A 14,816-nucleotide genomic window follows, 5' to 3' on the forward strand; every position below is an offset into this window, starting at 1 on the left:
TTATCAGTATGATAATTATTCATCATTGTCTATGCAGTGGAAATCACTGTGGGGTGAAGCAGTTAAATGAGGGGGCACAGCCTTGATGCACGACACGACAGTACAGAACTTTCTAGAACCCTCTGAACCCCCTTCCACCCCCACCTCCTGGAGACCCGAAAGCTGTGGGTTCTTTTCTCCTACCCATAGTCCACTGTGGAGTCCAGGACCGCCCCTGTGTAAAGAGACCCAAATGCCTGTTTGACCCCTATGCACTTTATTCCCCTCTGCTTTAGCACACACACACACACACACACACACACACACACACACACACACACACACACACACAGACTGTTTTTATTTATTTTTCTAGTCTCCCTACAAAATAGGCATGGCACAGAAGTTGGAAGAAATATAATTTTTTTCCTGCTTTTTTTATTGCTATGTGTGGGTTTTTGCTGTTGTGGTGGTTTTGCTAAGATGGGGCTCTGTGCAATAGAGTGGATGCTGTTGACCTGGGTGCCAAGTGTGTTACTGGAGGTACTAAAAGGGAAATCCTCACCTGATCCTGTTCTAGATGTTCAGCTAGGAGAGAGGACCTGGACTGGACACGGTACCGGAGACGGGCCGCTGACGATGGTCTCCAGGCTGTCTCATAAAGGACTGTCTTCATCTGTCAAAGCTGTCTTTGGCAGTTAGGTGGAGAAGGTGGATTCGGCAGAAGGAAACATTCTTTTGAATTCTGTTTTCTCTTGCTTGTAAAGCTTTTTCATTCTTTCAGCGGTTTATTTAATTTATTAGTTGAAGTATTTATTTTGATATTTGAGTGAAGTTATTTAAAGCCTCAGCATTTCACGGTTTATTTTCTCCAGTTGAAAAGAATCCACTTTGAACATCCAAAAAGGGAACACTTCTTTTTTTTATAAGTGCAAGAAAGTGCGGCAGATACGCACAAACTGTACAAAGGTGTATAAATTCCCCACACAAATAATGAAGCTCCTTATTTTTATGGTGGACTTACTGTGACACGCATGTCTGTTTGTTTGTTAATTCGTTTGTTTGTCGGTTGGTTTATTTATTGGGTTGGAATACCTGCATGTTTTAGTGTTTTCTGTATTTTGGATCCATGGGCCTTTTTTCGTGGCTGGTGCATTCTGATTGGTCGAGAGTAAGGATGAACGATTCCGCTGCTAAAATTGGTCCCAGGTAGTATCTGACAGCAGATCAGGCCTAAGTCCGAGCTAGACCTAATCCACATCACGGTCAGCTGCTACCAGAGACTAAGTTCTGTCATAGTGTGTGAGGGAGAGGCTGGTGTCACATTTTACAGTGTGTGTTACTACTGTGTTAGTGCGTAGTCTTTTCTGCGTGAACAAAAGAGTTATTCAGCGAAAAGCTTTACTAGAAAGATGGCTTCCGGCAGTGCTGTTGAACATAAACAAGTTCTTCAGTCCAGCTCTGATCTCTCTTTGCTTTCTTTTTCCGCAGAACAAAAACAGAACAGAACAGTCTCCATTCTCCTTCGTTGACGGATACTGACATTGTCACTGCTCACTTCCAAATATTTCCTTTCCTTAGCGCTCAGGACTGACAACATTGCTTCCTTTTGACATGATGAAACCTCTGTATGTAGCAATGACTAGCGTTAACGCTGTATGTAGCATTGACTAGCGTTAACGCTGTATGTAGCATTGACTAGCGTTAACTGTCCCTCCTCTCCTCCTTTCTTCCTTTTTTATCTCCTGTTGCTCCTCCTCTGCTGTTCTTCCGATTCTGATTAATCAGTCCTTTACTGCTATGCATTGCTATGTCTAAACAGCTAGAGATGTTGGGGGGGCGGGGGGGGGGAGTTGAGAGGCTAAGCTTTATCCTTCAGTTCACTGTGAATCTCCTTCTTCTGACACTGTCGAGTACGCAGCCAACTCATGGACCTCGATGTTTACCTCCACAGTTCAGGACTAGAGAGGAGCCCTGGTGGCAGCACAGACTCTTGCCCTGGGGTTGATTTGGGCCAGAACTGGGCCAGATCCATAGCAGACTGTGGTGGCTAGCTTCCAGCCTGTTGTCTATGGTGGCTAGTCTGCTGTCTATGGTGGCTAGCCTGCTGCCTATGATGGCTAGTCTGCTGTCTATGAAGGCTAGTCTGCTGTCTATGGTGGCTAGACTGCTGTGGTATGATGGCTAGCCTGCTGTGGTATGATGGCTAGCCTGCTGTCTATGATGGCTAGTCTGCTGTCTATGATGGCTAGCCTGCTGGAGTGTGATGGCTAGTCTACTGTCTATGAAGGTTAGTCTGCTGTCTATGGTGGCTAGTCTGCTGTCTATGGTGGCTAGTCTGCTGTCTATGGTGGCTAGACTGCTGTATATGGTGGCTAGTCTGCTGCCTCCTCAGCTGCTGTGAGTCCAGTGCCACATCTGTTGAAGTCACCTTTACCTCAGACACAGAAGGGCCCTGAATGAGAACAATGATGATGTTCCAGCAGTTGGAGATGCCTAGGTGTTTCATCCAGAAGATAAAATAAGATCATCTTTTAAACTGTTTCAGACACCCCACAAAGGCTTCTATCCCTCATAACTGATTTTAATTTAATTGAATTTCCTTAATCCTTGTTTTAATTGCCACTGGATATGAAAACTCTGTCTTCAAAGTTGTCTTCATCCTGGTAGATGCTTCACAGAATACCACTCTGTACCACTTTTCCAGCATCTACGTCGTGCTCTCTGCAGGATAGATCGTGATCATCTTCGTGAAGTGGGGTTATCACTGTGCGCCGTCTGTGCCGGGTTTGTTTTAAATGGATAATCCCGGGCTGTTTAAGGGATTAGGTATCTGTGAGATTAGGAGGCTAAGCGATGCCTCTAATGCGCAGTGACACTACAGAGCAGCCTAGATACTGGCTAACTCTGAAGATAACGCTGTCAGAGCTGGCCTGGTGCTGGACCAGTACCGGCGCTGATCTGGCCCAGATCTGGCAGATATGTGCTAGGGGCAGCTGGCAGTCTGGAAGAGCTCACCCCTGGGGGTGGTCAACACTGCTGCTGACAGGAGGAGGCAACATTAAGAACAACAACAGAAGTGTGTGTGTGTGTGTGTGTGTGTATGTGTGTGTGTGTGTGTGTGTGTGTGTGAGTGTGTTTGAAAAACTTTAACTTTTGTACTTGAGATTATGGTTCCTCCATCATGGCTTCCATCCCTCTGGGCTGATAAAGAATTCCTCTCTACAAGTAGTGAAACTTAAGTACAGATACACAGCGGGTAGAACCATTTCCTGGCCTGAGGAATTCCAAACTTATGTTTGTTTAATTGTTTATTTATTTATTTATCTTCATGAAAGTGTCAATATTTCTCGCGTTACGACCTGAAACCGCCAACCACACAGTTCACTATACTGGGATCGTGAAAGCGGAAAACCAGGAATGCCTTGACCTGAGGATTTAGGGTTTAGAAGTCTTCCAAGTCTATGTAGCATCCAACATGATGGAGGGCATCTGCGTACAGACCTCTCTGAGAACATGGATATTTCCTGTCCTCCATGCCTGCTTGTGCATATGTGTTTGGGAGGTGTGATAATATGTGTGTGTGTGTGTGTGTGTGTGTTTGTGTGTGTGTGTGTGTGTGCATGTTAGACATCTATGGAATGGCTAATGTTGACCAGACCTCTCAACACAATGAATAAGCGCTCCATCTCCCAGGCCTCTTCATTCTCTCTTTCTCTCTCTCTCTCTCTCTCTCTGTGACACAATTCTGACCTCATAAAACACCTCCTTGCATCGTCATAGTGACTGCCGTGTGTGTCTCTGCTCCCCTTCTCTGTGCGGGGAGGGGGGGCCTAAATGACGATACCTCGCTCCCTCTTTACAGAGCTGGCTTCTGGATGATGCCGCTGCTGGTGAGTGTGTGTGTGTGTTTTCCAGAGTGGTGATCCCAGCTGTGGAGGCAGCTGATGGCTCTTGCTGTGTGTGTGTGTGTGGGGGGGGGGGTGTAGGTGTCAGCCTGTAGTGTACTCCTCTAATACGACAGACTGTGCAGTTGTTTGTCTCATGCAGCACCCCGCCCCCCTCGAACCGTCGTACTCCATCATACTAAAGAGACTGGCACCTTCGTACCAAACGCCATCAGTTTGCTCTGGACCGGCTGTGCGCGCGCGCGCGCGCGCGCGTGTGTGTGTGTGTGTGTGTGTGTGTGTGTGTGTGTGATCACACAGCAGCTAATTCTGGGTGAAGTCTGGTTCTGTTCCGGCCCAGCCCCCCCCCCCACCACCACCACCACCACCAGGGGGAGTTTTTGGGATGCCGTGGGTTTCTCCCCTTGCATTACGCATTGATGAGGCGTCTCCTCTCTTTGTGTTTTGCACATAAACAGGAGCAATCTTAAGTGTTGATTTGTTGTGCATAATTTGTTCAGGACATGCTGTAAATGTGTGAGCCATTGTCATTTCTGTGAATTTATATTCATGTATTTAAAGTCATGTTTTTAATTCCTGTTGTTTTTATTGCCATCTTCTGTCTTGTTCCAAATATAATGGAGGAAGGAGATATTCTGTTAATGATGATGATGATGATGATGATGAAGATTATGGCAATGTCGATGTTGATGGAGATGATGATGATAATGAGTATGAATATGAAAAGAGTGGTGAACTGTTGAAGAACAGGATACAGAAAAACCCTGATGATATAGATAAATGGGGTGGGGGGTTGTGGTTTTTTAAAGGGGGGGGGGGGGTTGGTATGTAGGTGTGGCTGGTTGTTCCATTATTAGTGTCTTACCCTTCTTCTGCAATGCTGTGATAATTCTGTGCCCCGAGTGTGTGTGTGTTTGTGTACATATGTGTGTATGTATGTATGTGTGTGTGTGTGTGTGTGTGTGTGTGTGTGTGCGGGCCTGTGTGTGTTTCTGTACCTTTCTACTCCTGCCCTGCTCTGCTACAAAATAATGACTCATAGGAAGAGGTTCTATTTTCATATGTTAATAATGCATTGCCTCTGGGCAACTGTGGCTTACTTTCAGACCAGTTCTTTTTTGCGATTTTATCAGTGACTTTTAATAGAACTGTATAAAGATGATGATGATGATGATGATGATGATGATGACAGCACTTCCCGCTATGCTTTTAAGCAAACTGTTGCTGAGCTCTACCGGTGTGTGTATGCGTGACAGACTCTTTTCTTGTTCTTGTTTGTTTGTATTTATTTGTTTGTTTTTGCATGTGGGTCCTTTTCAGCTGTGTGATGACCTGACAGTGCAGGAGCACTAGGCCGTGTGACACTTGAACATGAAGATGAACATTGCACCTCTGTGTGTCCCTTTGTGTACACACACATACACACTCACACACATACACACACATAAACACACACACACCTGTGCTGTTCGTCAGATTTGTCGCAGAAGGGCCTTGATCTGTTGGGTTTTTTTTGCCGTTCTTCAAAATGTCCTTAAAAACTTACTGTGATGATAGAGACTGTGAATCTGCTGTGAGGCAACATTAACTATCAAGACACATTAATGACCACTAGTGATGACTACATATACCAATGCTGTCTCTAAGGAAAAAAACACATAGGTGTGGAGAAAGGTAAACCGCTGCATACAAACAGTTGGCGTATATATATTTAAAGTGTCCACCGTTTTGAACTTCCTGGACATCTGCAAAATCAGAGTGGTTTATTGAAATAAATTCTTTTTTTTACATCAAATCAGGTTTTGTGTCTTGTGTGGTTCATCATCACCCCTTTCAGAACAACTAAATGCCTTTAGAGAATCATGTCTTTCAGAAGGCAGGTTGAAAACATAACATGTGGCCCTTTAAAGAATAATGTTTTTCAGAAGGTTTGAAGGTGGCCCAACTGTCTTCACTTCCTTTGTCTATAGGCTTTTATTGTGATTTCATTGTGTGTGTGTGGGGGGGGGGGAGGAGAGGAAGATACAATGTCATAAAATTATATTTACCCTTTTGAGTAGAACACCTTTTGTTGATTTGGAAAGTGTTTTGCTTTGGCAAGAAAAACTACACATTACTCCTGTAAAAGCTGGATCTGGTGTGATTTGGATAGTGTTTTGCTTTGGAAAGAAAAACAACACATTGCTCCTTTAAATGGTGGATCTGGATCTGATCTTTCAGCAGGACGCACAAAAGGGAGGGTATGGTCTGTATGCATGTGTGTGCTACCGGAGGCACCAGTTATACAGAAAGGCCCGATGATCGATCATAATAACGCTTTAGCAAGAGATACCCCCCTCTGAAGCCAGATCATCCCCCTCCCCTCCATCTCAACGCGTGGCCATTTGCCCCCTCCACGCCCTGTTTGGAAATGATCAGGCAGTTACAGTGCAGTCGATCAGCTGGTCCGATTGCCATTGATGCCCGAGTGGGTCAGCCAGCCCCCCCACTCCGCCCCCCACCCTCACTGGTGTTACATAAGTGTTTGCAGAGGATGCAGTGTTGGTGGTGTGATGAGGCGGCCCCAGGGGGGGCAGGGGTGGGTGGATGGGGGGGGGGGGGGGGGGGGGTATTGAGTGGGACCTCCTGACCATGGGAGAGGGGAACAGGGCCTTTAGGCTAGCGCAGGACCGCATAACCCAGGACCTGTGGCCATGCTGGCAGGCTGACCTCAGAGCAGCCAGCAGCGACGAGGGAAGGAGTAGAAACAGCACGAAGGGAGGAGAGCACAGGAGAGAGAGAACAACACAACGCACAGGCGATGCCATGAAATACGGATATCCTTACATAATTACACAAAATTACACAGAACACCACACTATAAGAATACCTTACACACAGGATGGAAAAACAAGAAAAAAACACACCAACACACACACACACACACACACACACAGACACACACACACACACACAGACACACACACACACACACACTGAATGAAGCAGCAGAGAGAATAGCACAACATCCAGGGAACCACGTATCATAGAGGGACTGCAGAGAATGCGGTACATAGAAAATAATGCAAAAATAACCCAAACCACAATGTGATCCTACAGGAAATATCACAAGTTACAGAGACTAATAGAACATTCAGAGAACATCATAACAGAGAAAGAGAGAGTGGGTGTGTGTGTGAGAGAGAGAGTGTGTGTGTGTGTGTGAGAGAGAGAGAGAGAGCATGCGTGTGTGTGTTGTGTGTGTGTGAGAGAGAGAATACATGTGTGTGTGTGTGTGTGGAGACAGAGAGAGAGCGTGAGAGAGAAGGAGAGAGAGAGAGAGAATGCACGTGTGTGTGTGTATGTGTGTGTGTGTATGTGAGAGAGAGAGAGAGTGCATGTGTGTGTGTGTGTGAGAGAGAATGCATGTGTGTGTCTGAGACAGAGAGAGAGCTTGAGAGAGGAGAGAGAAAGAGAGAATGCATGTGTGTGTGTATGTGTGTGTGTGAGAGAGAGAGAAAGAAAGAGAGAGAGTGCATGTGTGTGTGCGTGTGTGTGAGACACAGAGAGAGCGTGAGTGAGAGAGAGAGAGAGAGAGAGAGAATGCATGTGTGTGTGCATGTGTGTGTGTGTGTGTGTGTGTGAGAGAGAAAGAGAGAGAGAGAGAGAGAGAGAGAGAGAGAGAGAGAGAGAGAGAGAGAGGGAGAGGGAGAGAAACCCATCACAGAGGAGAGCATGGGGCCAGCCACTGAGCTTGCAGCCTGATCTGAGGTCAGGCACTGACAACGCTGCAGCGAGCGACTGTGACCATCTCATCGACTCAGTGTCAAAACACAAGAGAAAGAGAGAGGGGAGAGAGGGAGTGAGAGAGAGGGGAGCGAGGGAGTGAGAGACGAAGAGGGAGGGAGAGACGAAGAGGGAAAGAGGGAGTGAGAGATGAAGAGGAAGGGAGAGATGGAAAGAGAGAGAGAGGGAGCAAGAGAGGAAGAGGGAGGGATGGAGGGGGAGATGGTGAGAAGGAGTGAGGGAAGGACGGTGAGATAGATGAAGAGAGAGAGAGGGAGGGAGAGGGGGAGGAAAGGAGGGGGAGTGAGATGAAGAGAGAGAGGGAGGGAGAGGGGGAGGGCGGGACGGATGGAGAGAGAGAGGGAGGGAGAGAGAGGGGGAGGAAAGGAGGGGGAGTGAGATGAAGAGAGAGAGGGAGGGAGAGGGAGGGACGGATGGAGAGAGAGGGAGGGAGGGTGAGAGAGATAAAGAAAGAGAAAGCTATAGAGAGAGGAGGGAGGGATAGAGAGAGATAAAGAAAAAGAAAGAGAAGGAGTATATGACAGAGGGTGGTGTGGAGAGATGGAAGGAAAAGCAATTGTTCCTGACACCCAGACGCAGGCCATTTCAGCCCACTGGAAGTGGTGTGTGTGTGTGTGTGTGTTTGTGTGTGCATGAATGGTGTGTATGTGTATATGAGAGAGAGAAAGATACAAATAGTCAGGGAGAGAGAGTAAATTTGTGTGTGTGAGTGTCCGTGTGTGTGTGTGTGCATGAGTGCATTTGTATGTGTGTGTGTGTGTCTGTGTGTGTGTGTGTGTGTGTGCCTGTGTGTGTGTGTGTGTGTATGTGTGTGTGTGTGTGTGTGTGTGTGTGCGTGAGTGCATGTGAATGTGTGTGTGTGTGTGTGTCTGTGTGTGTGTGTGTGTGTGTGCGTGAGTGCATGTGTATGTGTGTGTGTGTGTCTGTGTGTGTGTGCATGAGTGCATGAGTGCATGTGTATGTGTGTGTGTGTCTGTGTGTGTGTGTGCGTGAGTGCATGTGTGTTAAGTGGAGAGAGGAGAACAAAGCCTGTATGGTGGTGTGCCTTAGGGCCAGTGGGAGAAACTGGAGCAGGGGCTTTTAGTTTTGTGGTACGTGCCTCTAACAGTGTGTGTGTGTGTGTGTCTCTCTCTGTCTCTCTCTGTCTCTCTCTCTCTCTCTCTGTATGTGTGTGTGTGTGTAAGTCTGTGTGTAAGTGTGTGTATGTGTGTGTGGCCCAATCCATGTCCTAAAAAAATACCCATAGAAAATGTTATGGCCTGATGAGTACATTTTGCGGTATGATCTTCTTGGCAGTCAACCCGTTTAATCTCTGCCCTGTGAAAAGGGTCAATACAGTGCCTCATGTTTACCATAGAGCGGCATCTATGGCAGAGCCTATTTCATTGACTGGAAATACCTTTAACATTCACTTGTTCAGAGACAAATTTATACACATGGATTTAGGAATTAAAAATGTTACTCCCTTCCTTTAATTAAATATACAGTGCACAAATGTTGACCTGTATGTGTTTACAATACAGTGGTATGGAACAATGTTTGCAGAAAGAAAAAGAAAAAAACACCATGAGCCTGCAAAAAGATTAGGAGATGAAACAATTCTATCAATACAATATTTCAGTTGCCGAGGGTGTGACTTGCAAATACACCCCCTCAGCTCTATTTGCATGTACTGTCCCGAAGGAATATCCTCCCCGCCAGGGATTCTGATTTGAGCTGCCTGCCGCTCACAATAATTTGCGGAGGTAATGTAGCAGACACCTGTTCCGCTGTTGATGTGAGGCAAAGGCCGCCAGGCTCGCCTTTAGAGTTTTAAGTTCATTTTTGTATATACTTTTGTGGCCATAGCACATCCACATTAAAATAGATGCGGTTTACCTGGACTAAAACAATTTAACGGAGCCGAGAAATGGCTTGAAAACCGCAGGAGAAATGTGACTTGGGATTGCAGCAAGTCGAACGGCAATATCTGCGTTTGTGTTTTACCAGTAAGTTTTCTCTTGAACAATTTTCTAATGTAAGATGGTACAAAAATGTAGCTCATAACTTTTTCCTTATACATCCCCTCTTCTGATGTATATGATTTAATAGTGTAATGTCGGGTTTTTACTTTAAAACCACCAGATGATCAGATAATATATTGTCTGTGGAGAGAACATTCTGGAAAGGACACACGTTTCTCATTACTACCTGGTTCTCCAAAAATCATTGAAGCAGAATTTCATTGGACATAACACACTAAGGCCATAAAACGTCCACCCTGTTTCCATACGCATGTGATTCTCCTCAAACCTTCAGTTTGGTGTATTTATATGACAAACGCAGGGCTTACTCTCTTGCCTCCATTAAGATGTTCATTGTGTTAGCTGATGTAAATACCTGGGTGTTACGCCGTGGACTCTCCAAAGCATAACAAGCCCCCTGGGGCGACTCCAAGGAGACGCAAAGCCACACAGAAGCAGCCTGAGGAACAACCGCATCCCGGCGTGAAGCTAACCATGGCACAAACACCTCAAAGCTGAGAGAAGCACACCTACTTACAGGGAGCTTCAGAGTAGCACTGCAAAAATCCTCTAGAGCAAGCAAAGGGTTTGTTTTATTGTGAAGGTGTTCATTTAAAAAGAGGTAGTGGTGGAGCTTTGGAAATACATTGAGCATGAGCGTCAGTTTGGTTTGAAAAGTGCCGGGGACATAGATGGGATTTTACATGATCCCACCTGTCACTGGGATATTGCGTGTCTGCCTCTGCCATTATGTTGAGCGTAGCCCGAATACAAATGCATCAAATGTCTATGAGATTGTGTAGGGCTAAATGTTAAAATATGCATAGATAAAAAACAAGTTGGATGTATCTTTGCTAATTAGTGGCCATTGGAAACAAAACTCTGCAGTGAGTACACCTTCCCCAAAACATAGAGAGGCATTAGCAACCCTGCCACTTCCGGTGTCTGAGGGCGCAGGTTCAAGTCCAGTGCAGGACTATGCACATTTTATATAGAGTATCATAGCGAGCAACACATTAAAACCCCAAATAAAAAAATAAAACATTCATAAAAATAAAAAAAATCCAAATTCCTAACCTGTCAAAATGGCCAGCTACATAATCCAGCGCCCTTCACAGAGGAGACTCTAATTTCATGATGTTAGCCACAGACATCTATGAGCCTTACAATACAATAACCCAACTATTGCATGTGTTCAACACAAGTAGCTGTAGCTTGCTCACCACAGCTAAACTTAATGGCAATAAACCTAATATGGAACACTGACAGTTATCCATGTGTTGCACAGGTGGCAAAACCACAGAACGTAATTTACATGTACTTCTTCACACCCTATCAGTGTACAGCCGCCATATGCACAAACTATAGTTCCTCACATTTTCACTCAGAATAAGACATACAACTAACTTTTTAGTCTATCTATTTCACGTAATTCTTGCGCATTTACTGGCCTGGATTAGTGCAGGGGCCTATCGGACACAGACCAATGAGCCTATCGGGCACAGACCCAGGGGCCTATCGGACACAGACCAATGAGCCTATCGGACACAGACCAATGAGCCTATCGGACACAGACCAATGAGCCTATCGGCACAGACCAATGAGCCTATCGGGCACAGACCCAGGGGCCTATCGGGCACAGAGGTTACAGGGGCCCTACAACCTGCACCAAGTAAGACCCCTAATGGCTTCTTGCCTCTGGCCTTTTTCTAAGTCACTGGCAATGTCAGACTTTTTCCACACAAGTGGTGCATAGACAAGGGTCTGTTGTCTATTGATAATAATGGCAGTTTTTTGTTTCCATGGTGATATGTGTTTATGTACTGGGTTCTCCTTTCCTATGGTGTGGGTGTTGGGGTATGGCTACAGAGTAGCCTTTTCAGGAGTCCTTGATCCATATGATGGTTCAATAAAAGAGTTTTAAACATCTCTGTCTCTCTCTCTCTCTCTCTCTCCATTTCCCATCCACCCTCTCTTTCTGTCTGCTTAGCCACTGGTGGGTGTTGCAGCAGGCAGATGGCGCGGTGTTGCTGCAGCAGCCGGGTGTTCTGCCTGTGCCTGCTGCCCTGTATGATGATGGGCCATCTCCTCATCTACATCCTGGTCGCCATCTTCGTCACCATATCCAACAACAGTGGCAACGCACCCCCCCAGCTCCCACTTCACTTCGTGGCCCCCGGCATCTCCAAGAACTCGGGTTCCCTGGCGTCTCACCCCATCGAGCCCTTCTGGAACCTGCGCCTGCAGGACGGGGCGCTCTGGAACCGCCTTCAGCACCAGCTGGACCGGCAGCACAACCCCATCCTCAGAGTGGGCAACAGAACCCGGGGAAGAGGGTCGAACGGGGTGACCGGGAAGGATGCAGAGACAACGTCCCCACACACGTCCTCTCCCGTGCCTTGTACACTGCGACCCCAGTGGGCGTCCTTGCTGCCAGACTTCATCGGCATGCCCCAGCAGATGAGGGACTTTGTGCTGTCCATGGGCTGCACCAGCTACCCCCTGCTGGTTGACCAGCCAGACCTGTGTGGGCCCCGCAGGACCCTGGGGGGCCCCGTGAGTGGAACTGAGGGGGGAACAGAGGCACCTATGCTGCTAATGGCCATCAAGTCCCAGGTGCTCTTTAATGTGTGGTAATAGGACTATTCGTCCCAGTTATTCTAACTGTGTGATCAGTTGTCTCCCGTATTCTATAACTATTGATGATGTTTGTCTGTTGTTGTTGTTCTAGTTATCACCGTTCACCATCACCTACCTCTGTTACACTGTTCTCTTTCTCCTGTTGTTTGTTTGTTTGTTTGTTGCCATATTTGTCATTTATAATTTAATGTCTCTTTCCTTGGTGTTTAAACATTACCCTGTGATTGTAAAAGCCGTTATGCATATAAAAAACATCATTATTTATAGTTACATATTGTATTGTCATGTAAAATAATAATTTATTAAAATGGTTGTTCTTATTAGGTGGGCAACTTTGAGAGCCGCCAGGCGATTCGGGAGACGTGGGGCAGAGTGGCTGGGTGCCGGTGGAGTCAGCTGCCAGAGGAGGAGGAAGAGGAGGCCTGGTGCGGACTGTGTTCCTGCTGGGCCGGCAGGACTCGTCGACGGGACCCCACCCCAACCTGGACGCGCTGCTGGATCTGGAGAGCCAACACCACGGTGACATCCTGCAGTGGGACTTCCGCGACACGTTCTTCAACCTGACGCTGAAGGACGTGCTCTTCTGGGAGTGGTTCGGCCAGCGCTGCCCGGGCGCCTGCTTCATCTTCAAGGGCGACGACGACGTGTTCGTGCGCACTGGGTCCCTGCTGGAGTACCTGCACAGCCAGCCACCCTGCACACAGTCCACCGCACAGAGCAACAACAACAACAACAACCACAGCGTCAACAAGGCCGTCTGGGACTTCCTGGTTGGTGATGTCATCAGCCATGCTTGGCCCAACCGGCAGCCCGACACCAAATACTTCATCCCCGAGAGCTTCTACACGGGTGCGTACCCAGCGTACGCGGGTGGCGGAGGGGTCGTGTACTCGGGTTGGCTCGCCCTGCGGTTGCGGGAGTTGTCACGGCGGGTGCACCTGTTCCCCATCGACGACGTGTACCTGGGCATGTGCCTGCGGCGCCTCGGCCTGTCCCCCACGCACCACCCGGGCTTCCTGACCTTTGACCTCCCCGAGGGGGAGCGGGAGAAGCCCTGCGCGTACCGCAACGTGATCCTGGTGCACAAGCGCAGCCCCCGGCAGATGCTGACACTCTGGAAGCAGCTCAGGGACGCTTTGCCATCCTGCTGACCAGAACTGACCCTGCTCTGGCTCTAGAATAGATCTAACCCTAATCTGGAACAGATCTAACCCTAATCTGGAATGGTTGCAAGACTCACCCGGAACCAATCTGACCTTAATCTTCTATTCTTATCTGTTCAGATTGTGAAGTTTGGTTCATGAAGAGCTAGTTCATGGGTCAGAACAGAAGGGTAGAGGGACAAAACAGCTACTGGTTCTGGAATGGATCCTCCCTTGGTCTAGAGTCGGTCTGGTCTTCATCGCTTACTGCGCATCGGGACTGTGGGATCATTTTGTTTATTACAACGATTACTGTGTTTCGTTGAACTAAGGTTTCTTTTTCCTTTGTGTAAGTTTGATATGCTCTTCTTTTTGTGTCCCTCAGTTCTTATGAATGTAACATACCTTTGGAATCCTTCTAAAGACTAACTTGAGGAATATTTTGTGATGACTACGGAGACTTCTTTTAGGCCGGCGTGTGCCACAATGTGACAACAGAGCGGTAGGAAAGGTTGTTGACACGCCTAATTGACGCCATGGGATGGAGCATGACATGCCAGTAGTGTGAAGAGTGAAGAATGCATATAGGGTATTGTCCAGTGAAGCCTCACTCACGTCATCACTTTTCACTAGTCTTGATAGAAACTAGCCAAAACTAGTTTGGTCATATGTCTGTTATCCACATGCGTGGCACTGAAACAATGGGGCTGTATGTTTGACACGTGTTGAGCTTGTAATAAGAGCTTTGGATTTGTTGCTTGAACCTTCGTGTTGCTTGTAACTTTCCCTGGTGCCATGAATAAAGCTGCAGTCTCACACCTGTGTTGCCTGAAAGTTTTTAGCACATTTACCAACATTTACCTCTCCACAGGAGATCACTTTTTTTTCTGTGGGTCTCTCCATTTTTACAAATTGTTTGTCTTTCTATTTACGTTTTTTAATGTTAAATGTTGAACTTTAGAATGTCTTAGCACTAAACACATTTTAAAGGGTAGCACTGTTGATATTAGACTAATCCAGGGCAAATCTATTCTGGACACCAAAACAGCTTTTATCAGAATGGACAGGTTAATGGACATCTGTACATTTCATTGCAAATTCCATGGCGACTAAACTAACTAAAAGCGAACTAGTAAGGACAGCCGCGGTCTAGAAATGGCCTACATCAGTGTACAAACAGGTTTTTGCATTAATAGGTGTGTGCATAAATAGAAAACTCACCGTTCCACTGACTCTTATAATTTACACCCGTCATCAGGAAAGACAAGCTCCTGATTGTAACCCTTAGACTGACGTTGCACACAACTTTAATTTTTGAATATCTATTCGATTATCATCTATCCACGGTAATTAAGCAC

General features: G+C 46.8%; 2 protein-coding genes across 2 annotated transcripts in view; both read left to right on the plus strand.

Annotated features, from left to right (window-relative positions):
• si:dkey-175m17.7 overlaps nt 1-411 on the plus strand; it is a 14,698-nt gene extending 14,287 nt beyond the window's left edge. The window contains exon 4 of the mRNA XM_042708501.1: nt 1-411. This exon is cut by the window's left edge and continues 689 nt beyond it. The gene's annotated coding sequence lies outside the window, so the exon portion shown is untranslated.
• An 11,341-nt stretch (nt 412-11,752) lies between these two features.
• Nucleotides 11,753-13,467, plus strand: LOC116221557 (N-acetyllactosaminide beta-1,3-N-acetylglucosaminyltransferase 2). Its single transcript, XM_031572722.1, has 3 exons — nt 11,753-12,292; nt 12,641-12,696; nt 12,732-13,467. The coding sequence occupies exons 1-3, from the start codon at nt 11,753-11,755 to the stop codon at nt 13,465-13,467; spliced, it is 1,332 nt and encodes a 443-aa protein (XP_031428582.1).
• Nucleotides 13,468-14,816: the final 1,349 nt, after the last annotated feature.

This window comes from Clupea harengus, chromosome 8, assembly GCF_900700415.2.
Source record: "Clupea harengus chromosome 8, Ch_v2.0.2, whole genome shotgun sequence".
NCBI lineage: Eukaryota > Metazoa > Chordata > Actinopteri > Clupeiformes > Clupeidae > Clupea > Clupea harengus.

What these genes read in the sequence shown, in the direction of transcription:
- LOC116221557 (XM_031572722.1), top strand. Translation starts at nt 11,753, where the DNA reads ATGGGCCATCTCCTCATCTACATCCTGGTCGCCATCTTCGTCACCATA. An exon ending in TAATGGCCATCAAGTCCCAG is followed by an intron (nt 12,293 to 12,640) that starts GTGCTCTTTAAT and finishes TGTTCTTATTAG; the next exon opens with GTGGGCAACTTTGAGAGCCG. An exon ending in ACGTGGGGCAGAGTGGCTGG is followed by an intron (nt 12,697 to 12,731) that starts GTGCCGGTGGAG and finishes AGGAGGAGGAAG; the next exon opens with AGGAGGCCTGGTGCGGACTG.